The 7871-nt window shown below is 62.8% G+C and overlaps 1 protein-coding gene across 2 annotated transcripts in view; it reads left to right on the top strand.

Annotated features, from left to right (window-relative positions):
• Positions 1-7871, top strand: part of ABR (active BCR-related) — a 27279-nt gene that overhangs the window by 8215 nt on the left and 11193 nt on the right. For both annotated transcript variants that reach the window (XM_014953275.1, XM_014953273.1), the window contains exons 6-15: positions 2009-2061; positions 2216-2356; positions 2699-2820; positions 2940-3105; positions 3220-3342; positions 3417-3492; positions 3627-3731; positions 4243-4317; positions 4466-4563; positions 4671-4802. In XM_014953275.1, the coding sequence (XP_014808761.1) occupies positions 2009-2061; positions 2216-2356; positions 2699-2820; positions 2940-3105; positions 3220-3342; positions 3417-3492; positions 3627-3731; positions 4243-4317; positions 4466-4563; positions 4671-4802 (1091 nt within the window). The remainder of the gene's footprint in view (positions 1-2008; positions 2062-2215; positions 2357-2698; positions 2821-2939; positions 3106-3219; positions 3343-3416; positions 3493-3626; positions 3732-4242; positions 4318-4465; positions 4564-4670; positions 4803-7871) is intronic.

The raw sequence follows: 7871 nt of genomic DNA, 5'->3' as shown, positions 1-7871 counted from the left end.
GTAAACTCTGCAAGTTATTTTAATAATCCCAGCCTAACTGCAAAGGGAACAATTCTAGCTTTCTAATTTAGTTATGTTCTTTGTTCATATAGCCATCATCAGATTCATCATCTTCAGGTTCTCTGTATTCAGGCAACCATAAATTAAAAAAAAAGGGGGGGGGGGGGGGGGGGGGGGGGGGGGGGGGGTGGCAGCACCCAATTCGGGTGATGGTGGGGAGCGATGCTGAGGGGATGCTGGCCCGGGGCTGGCTGTCCTTGCCAGGGGGGTGGAGGCTGCGTCGTGCTCTGCAGGCTGAAGTTGGGAGCGTCTTTGTTCCAGGCTCTATTGAATCATCTTGGCTCCGGCACATGCAGCCACGCGCTCGCGTTCCCCACCCGGGCAGGGGCTCGTGCCGGCGGTGGGATGGCGAGGGGCTGGGGTGGGTGAGGGACCCCCCATACGTGGGTTGTGCCACGGGGATGGCGATAGGGAGGGGTCCTCGTTTGCTCTCTGGAGGTTGTGATCCTGGGGCTGGAATGTCCTTCTCTCTGTGGCTGGGGAGGAGAGGGAATGGGCATCCCTGCCTGCTGGTGCCTGGCCCCGTCCTGCCTGCGTGTGGGTCCCGGGCTGGTGGGACTGTGGCAGGACAGCCCCTCCTGTGGCTCTCTGGTGCTTTGCATGTGCCTGTAGTGATGAAAGTCCATCCTCTGTGTGGGTCCGGGGTAGGGGAGAGGGGGAGACACTTTGTCTGCCCCCTCTCTCCCAAAGCAGGGCTCTCGCTGGCTCCCACAGGGAGCAGGGCTTTGATTTTAGGGGGATACAGTCTCCGGTTCAGGGTCCAGTCCCATATCCTCACCCCCCGAGCAGAGAGGTGAGGATGGGGATGAGGATGGTCGTTGGGATGGGGGTCCCTCTCTCAGGAGCGGATGCCACGAGGCAGCACTGTCTGGGGAAAAGGGGACTGGAGCTCATGTTGTTGGGGGGGACAACAGGCAGCACCTTTCCTTCCCCTCTCCTGCAGCCCAAAGCCCAGCCCCCTTGGCCCTGGCAGTTTGGGGAAGTGGTTCGAAGCGAAGTGAAAACCCAGAGGCATCAGCCTGGCTGTGAGCAGCCCGGGGAGACACGCAAGCAGCTGGGCATGGGGAGCAGCACTGTGGGCTCTGTGCCTTCACCTGCCCAAAGAGCCAGGGAGGAGGAGGAGGAGGGTCCAGCTGCTTGGGGTGAAATGTGCCTCTGAAGAGCCCTGGGGGCTGGTTTCCTGCTGGGAAGATGTGCAGGAGGAGAAAAGGGGTGTTTGTGCCCTGTATGTGGGGCAGCTCTGCCCCCCTGCCTCACATGCAGTGATGGGGGGCTGCAGGGAGGGAACACGGGGCAGAAACATTGAGGTGATGCCCTGGTCCCTACGTTCTCTGCAGGTGGGGGTTTTGCTGCTGCTGGAGGAGCCTGGGTTCCCCTTGTACCCCTGTCTGGCTGGGGCAGGGGGAGATGGGGTGTCCCATGGGGTGGCAGAGCCCAGCGAGGGCAGGGATGGGACCTGCTGCTGAGCCAAAAGGGAAACTGAAAAAGCTGCTGGGGGTGACGAGCGGCTCTTCCGCTCCACAGCCACCACAAGGCGAGCTGTCAGTGCCTGCACCACAGCCGGGGAGGTCCTCCACCCTGGAGGGGGACGTGCTAGCACAGTGGCTGTGGGGACGTCCCACTGCCCTCCAGCTTTGCCACCTGTGGCAACAGAGAGACGGAGGACATGGTGGCTGGGTTGGTGTCCCCATCATGCCCTGTCTTGGGGCAGGGACAGATCTTGCTGGCGTGGGGTCATGCCTGGAGTGGATGGCCGTGTGGGAAGTGCCACGTGGCAAGTGCAGTCGCCTGGGCTTGTGACCCCAGCGGGGACCCTGTGGCTGCCCGTGCTGCTGGGCATCTGGTCTCCCCTCCTTGTCCCCATGGGATGCAATGCTGGTTCTTGTGGGTGGGAGAAGACCCAGATCCCTGGCAGAGGGTGACTTTGATGCCCCCTCTCTCCCTGCAGCGCTCCTGTACAAACCCATCGACCGGGTGACACGGAGCACCCTCGTCCTGCACGTGAGTGTGACACCAGTCCTGGGGCAGGGGGGCTCTGCCCAAGTTGCTCCTGGGGACCCACAGCCCTGGGGAGCACTGCTGGAGGGTCTCTGGGGTGGATGCTGCAGGCAGGGCAGTGCCCTTGGGCTGCTCACCTGCTCCTGTCCCCTTCCAGGACCTCCTCAAGCACACCCCAGCTGACCACCCCGACTACCCGCTGCTCCAGGACGCCCTCCGCATCTCACAGAACTTCCTCTCCAGCATCAATGAGGACATCGATCCCCGGAGGACAGCAGTCACCACCCCCAAGGGGGAGGTGAGCCAGCGGGGTGGGCAGTGCCTGGGCACAGGGTGAGGGCTGAGTTCTCTACCAGCCTACTAGCTGGTGTCTTCACCCTGAGAAGCTTCATGGTGCTTGGCCAGGAGGTGGAGGGTTTTCTCCAGATGCAGTCCTGGGTGCAAGAATAGGGCTCTACCTGGTCCTTGCTGCTTCCTGGCACCCTTCTGAGCATATGGGACTCAAAATAGCACCCAGAGGACATGGACCTTCCCATGCTCCTGGTGGCTGAGCTGTTGAGAGGGACAGGAGCATCTGTGCCCTGCAGTTTGTTGGCTTTTGCTCTCTGCCTGCTCTCACACCAGCCCTGCTGCCCCACAGACCCGGCAGCTTGTCAAGGATGGTTTCTTGGTGGAGCTGTCAGAGGGCTCACGGAAGCTGCGGCATGTCTTCCTCTTCACCGACGTGCTGCTCTGCGCCAAGCTGAAGAAGACGGCGGTGGGGTAAGGAGGATGCTGGGGATGGGGAGAAGGTGTCACAACCCCCCCAGTCCTTTAGTGGGCTGGGGGATGTGCCAGGAGGGGGGGTCAGGCATCACTCAGTGCCCACGCCCTGGCTGCAGGAAGCACCAGCAGTATGACTGCAAGTGGTACGTGCCCCTGGCCGACCTGGTGTTCCCCTCGCCGGAGGAGTCGGAGCACTGCCCACAGGTCCACGTCATCCCTGACCACGAGCTGGAGGATATGAAGATGAAGATCTCAGCCATCAAGAGCGAGGTGCAGAAGGAGGTGAGAAAAGAGTGTGGGTGGTGGGGAAGGGGTGGGACCTTCTGCTGGGGTGGGTGCCTTCCTCTGGGTCAGGGATGGGACCTGTGAAAGCTCTTGCCTGCTCCTCGCCTGCAGAAAGCCAACAAGGGGCAGAGCCGAGCCATCGAGCGCCTCAAGAAGAAGATGTTTGAGAATGAATTCTGGCTGCTCCTCAACTCGCCTGCCATCCCCTTCCGCATCCACAACCGCAACGGGAAGGTGAGGAGGGTGGGCTGGGGGCCGGGCTCAGCCCTGCCTGCACACAGACCGCTGCATCCCCCTCTCTCTTACAGAGCTACCTCTTCCTGCTCTCGTCCGACTATGAGAGGTCCGAGTGGAGGGAGGCCATTCAGAAACTGCAGAAAAAGGGTAAGTTTGGGACTGCTGAGGCCATCTTAGGGCTCCTGCCCCCACCCAGGGGCCACAAGAAGCCTGCTGCTCTCTGGTCCCCATGGCCAGCACTGGCTGCATCCCTCTGAAGCTCCTCTCCTGTTCTCTCCCAGACCTCCAGGCCTTCGTCCTGAGCTCGGTGGAGCTACAGGTGCTCACAGGATCCTGCTTCAAGCTACGCACCGTCCACAACATCCCGGTCACCAGCAATAAGGACGGTGAGTGTCCACTGGGCTGGCGGGTCCCTCTTTGAGTCCAGATGATGCCAGGGAGGAGCTGTGGGGTCTCTCAGCTGGAGCAGGGTCCCTGCTCGGGGACTCTGGCTGTGCAGGGGGACAGACACCCACCAGGTGGCACTGCTGGAGCAGAGTCGGGCTCCCAGGCAGAGCAATCCCGGCTGCAACGTGGGGCTGCTTTGGGGGTTTCTCCACCACCCCCATGGGGTGTCCCCAGGGTGAGACCCAGCCAGCCCTACTGGGAACCTCCCCCAGGACCGTCCAGCAGCAGGAGAGCTTGGGATGTCCATCAGGGGTGATTGGTAGTGGGGGATATATATCCTCTTCCAGACCTCGCCCTCCAGGGGGGTGTGGGGACATTGGGGTGTCACCACAAGCACCTACTGCTCACTGTGGCAAAGGCTGCCTCAGGGATGGCCAGCCTGAATGCTGGCCCTGGGACACTGGAGGTGGCAGCTGAGCCCTGACACAGCCCCTGCTCTCCCCGACACAGATGATGAGTCCCCCGGGCTCTACGGGTTCCTGCACGTCATCGTCCACTCTGCCAAGGGCTTCAAGCAGTCTGCCAGTAAGTGTGGGTGCCCATCCTTGCCCGGAGGGACTGGTGCCAGGTGGGGGGAGCTGGGGTCCAGCATGTGGCCCCGCTCTGCCCGCAGAGGTCCCCCGGGAGCTGGTGGGGATGTTCCTTATGCACTGAGTGGTGTCTGCTCCCCCAGACCTCTACTGCACGCTGGAGGTGGACTCCTTTGGCTACTTTGTCAGCAAAGCCAAGACCAGGGTTTTTCGGGACACCACCGAACCACAGTGGAATGAGGTGAGAGGAAGATGGGACACAGGGAGGGGACTGTGACGCTCCCTTTCCCTTCCAACCCCAGCTTTGAAGCTGCTCTGGGGCTGAGCCACCCTCCCTCCACACTCCAGGAGTTTGAGATCGAGCTGGAGGGTTCCCAGTCCCTGCGCATCCTCTGCTATGAGAAGTGCTACGACAAGACCAAGCTCAACAAGGACAACAACGAAATTGTGGACAAGATCATGGGCAAAGGGCAGATCCAGGTACACGCTGGAGCTTTTTGGGCATCTTCTCACCCAATGTTGGACCTCTTGGGGCCAGGCGCCTGGGCTGGGAGGGTTGTCCTGGGGTGATGCCTGGGATGGGAGATGCCTGGCAGCTCTGCTTTTGGTGGCGGGGTGCAGGTACAGGGATCACAGCTTGGGGTTGAAGGCAGTGAGGTGGGTGATGGTCCTGGGGCACAGTGGTTGCACGAGAAGGTGGGACAAAGTGAGAGGGGGTCCTGAGGAGGTGGCAAAACCAGCGGCCACCCCCCAGCTGTATGTCCAGTCCCAACTGGGCTGGAAGCATTTCCATCCTGCTGCCCTCCACGCTGTAGCCCTGAGGGGGGGCTGCAGGGAGGGGGTCACACACTCACTCCAGGGAGGGCTCTGAGTGTGCAGCCCCCTGTTCCTCCCTGCCAGCCGTGGCTGTCCCCCTCTGCCACCATCTGCCTCCCCTGTGCCTCCATCAGCTGCTGTTATGGCAACGGGGGTTTCCAGGGCAACGGCTGAGCCACCTCTGATTGGCAGTTGCCAGGCAGGGGAGGATGGAGGCCTGGGCTGCCCTGAGATGCTCCCAGGTGAGCAGGACCAGGAAGATGGAAGGGGGGCAGGCACCCCCAGACCCCACACCCCCCAGCACCCACCTTGGCCGGGCTGCAGGGATGCCCAGGGCAGTGGGGACCGTTCGGGATGGGGGTGCCCCTGTGTGTTCCTGGTGGGGACCCCCCCGTCTGGCTGCTGTCACCACTGTGCTGGGGACAGTGTCACACCTTGGGGACAGCCCTCGACCCAAGGCCACTTCAAAGGGCCCGGCGTGGCTGCCTGCTCCGTGGGAAAGCAGCTGAGGGCAGGTCCCTGGGGAACGGGGAGCAGCACGGAAATCTGCTGGGGAGGGGACGCTGCAAGGGGGGGTGGCACTGTGTCGGGCACAGGAGGGGAGACGGGGCTTCGCCGGTGGCTTGTTCGTACCCGAAATCACCCGTCGGTTGCCCCCTCCCCTGGGGATGGCGGTGTGGGGGTGGCATTGGGCCGAGTAGGAGGGCTGGGGCAGGGAAGGGGCTCGATGCCCCGTGGGGATCAGCCCAGCTGTGCTCTCGGAAATAGCCTGGGTCAACAAACATGAGTCATGCTGGGAGACGCAGGGGTTGGGACGGGGACAGCACAGCTCGTCCCCGCCGTGCGAAAGTTGTGGGGGAAGAAAGGGAAAGAGAGGAGGCCCTGGGGCTGCTTATCCCAAGGAGGACCTGGCTGGATGGAGCAGTGTTGGGGCTGTCCTGCCGTCACCAAAGCCACAGCTCGGCCCCTGTCCCAGGACTGGGGAGGTTGGTGAGGCAGGGATGGGGCAGCACGACTATGGACAGGATGGGCAGCGCTGCTCGTGGGACTGGGGGTCGTGGCCAAGCTCTGGTGCTTCCCTCTTGCCCTCTGTCCTGAGCAGCAGAGATGCTGCCCTAAATGGTCTCCTTACCCTGGCTGGTGCCTGGGCTCATCATGGGCTGCTGCTGGTTCCAGTTAGAAGCAGGAGTGGGAGACACTGGGAGCACTGCATCAGCAGCTCGGCAAAGGCCCATGGTTTGTGGAGGGCTGCCAGGATGGCTGAACCCACCCCGCAGCCAGCACTGTGCCTCCTGCCCAGCTCTAATCTGACAGTCTGGGCACATGGGTTGGCCACGAAAGCACTTCAGTGGCATCAACAGGAGCGGGTCAGCAGTGGGGGGAGGACACTGCAGCCCCTCTGCGGGGAACTGTGGAGGTGCCACAGGTGGGAGTCGTGTCCTGCTGGCACAGAGGACGTGGCTGGGTCCATGGAGGGGCTGGGGTTGGCACCAACCTCCTCTTGAGCATCCTGGCTACAAGCCCCGAGGAGTCTGCAGCGTGGTGAGCATCAGACCCCTAACCTATGCCGTGTCCCCATGGCTGGCAGAGGGTGGGCACAGCCACACCACCAGCTGCTGCTCCATGGGAAGGTGTGTCTGGCTTGGGGTGGCTTCACTGCAGCTCCTGGTTGGCATTAACCCTGTTTTGTTGCTGTTAACCCCATCTCGCATAGAGTTTCCAAGGCTGGGACGTGCCACGGTCGGGGTAGATGTCCCCATGAGGGGCTCATGTCCCCATGTGGGGCTCATGTCCCAAGCGCCGCAGGGCTCAGCCTTGCTCTGAGTTGTCCCAGTCACTCCCAGCAGCCGGGCTGCCTCATGCAGGACTGTGTGCTGGCAGGGGTGCCTGGTGCTGTGGCGGGGTGGCAGACGGATACTGGTGGTGAGCAGAGCAGGCTGCGAGTGTTTGTGCCCACGTTGCAAGAGGGGAGAGGCTGGATCTGGCCCCTGTGCCCTGGGGCAGGCGAGGAGATGGGCAGTGGGTGCGTGAAGGGGGTCTCAGGGTGATGGGGCAGGATGGAGCAGCCCCATCCCCATCCCCAGCCCCTCTGTGATGCACAGGGGGGATGTGGCTGTTGAAGTGGAGCCTGTGTTGTCATGGGCACGGTGCCTGCCATACCCACAGGGAATAGCTGCCTGTCCATCTCTCACTGGGCTGGTGGAGGCTCCAGAGGGGGAGATTTGTGGTGTTGAGCCTCCCTGGTCCTGCAGGGACCCACAGAGTGACCCATGTGGACTCAGATGGCTCCTGAGGGCTTGACCCGGGGACAGTGCAAGTGACCCCCTCATCCTGCACCTCACCATGTCCCCGCCTGCCAGGAGAAGCCCTGAGCAGACAGGCAGGGACCCTGCCTGCACCCCATCCCCTGCGCTGCATCCCTGCCCCACCACATCACCCCCTGGAAGTGGGGCTGACAGGAGCCAGGGCAGGCTGGGGGAGGGCACAGGGGTGTCCCTGCCTGTCCCTAAGCCTGACAGGAGACCCTAGAATTCCCATCTCTGTGCCCTTTGCCGATACCGGCAGGGCCAGCCTGGCTCCTCCGCGGAGCCGGGGATGCTGTGGCCGCCAGCGGCGATGCCTCCAGGGTCTGCGGTGACCGATGGCGCAGGGACGTGGATAATGGATAACGGGGGATAACGGCAGCGGGGAGGCCGGGCAGCCCCTCCAGCCTTCCCGAGCCACAGCGGGCGG

The sequence above is a fragment of the Calidris pugnax genome, unplaced genomic scaffold (genome assembly GCF_001431845.1).
Source record: "Calidris pugnax isolate Ruff unplaced genomic scaffold, ASM143184v1 scaffold133, whole genome shotgun sequence".
Classification (NCBI taxonomy): domain Eukaryota; kingdom Metazoa; phylum Chordata; class Aves; order Charadriiformes; family Scolopacidae; genus Calidris; species Calidris pugnax.
Note: the sequence above shows the minus strand (reverse complement) of the source record. Positions and strands in the feature narration are given on the sequence as shown.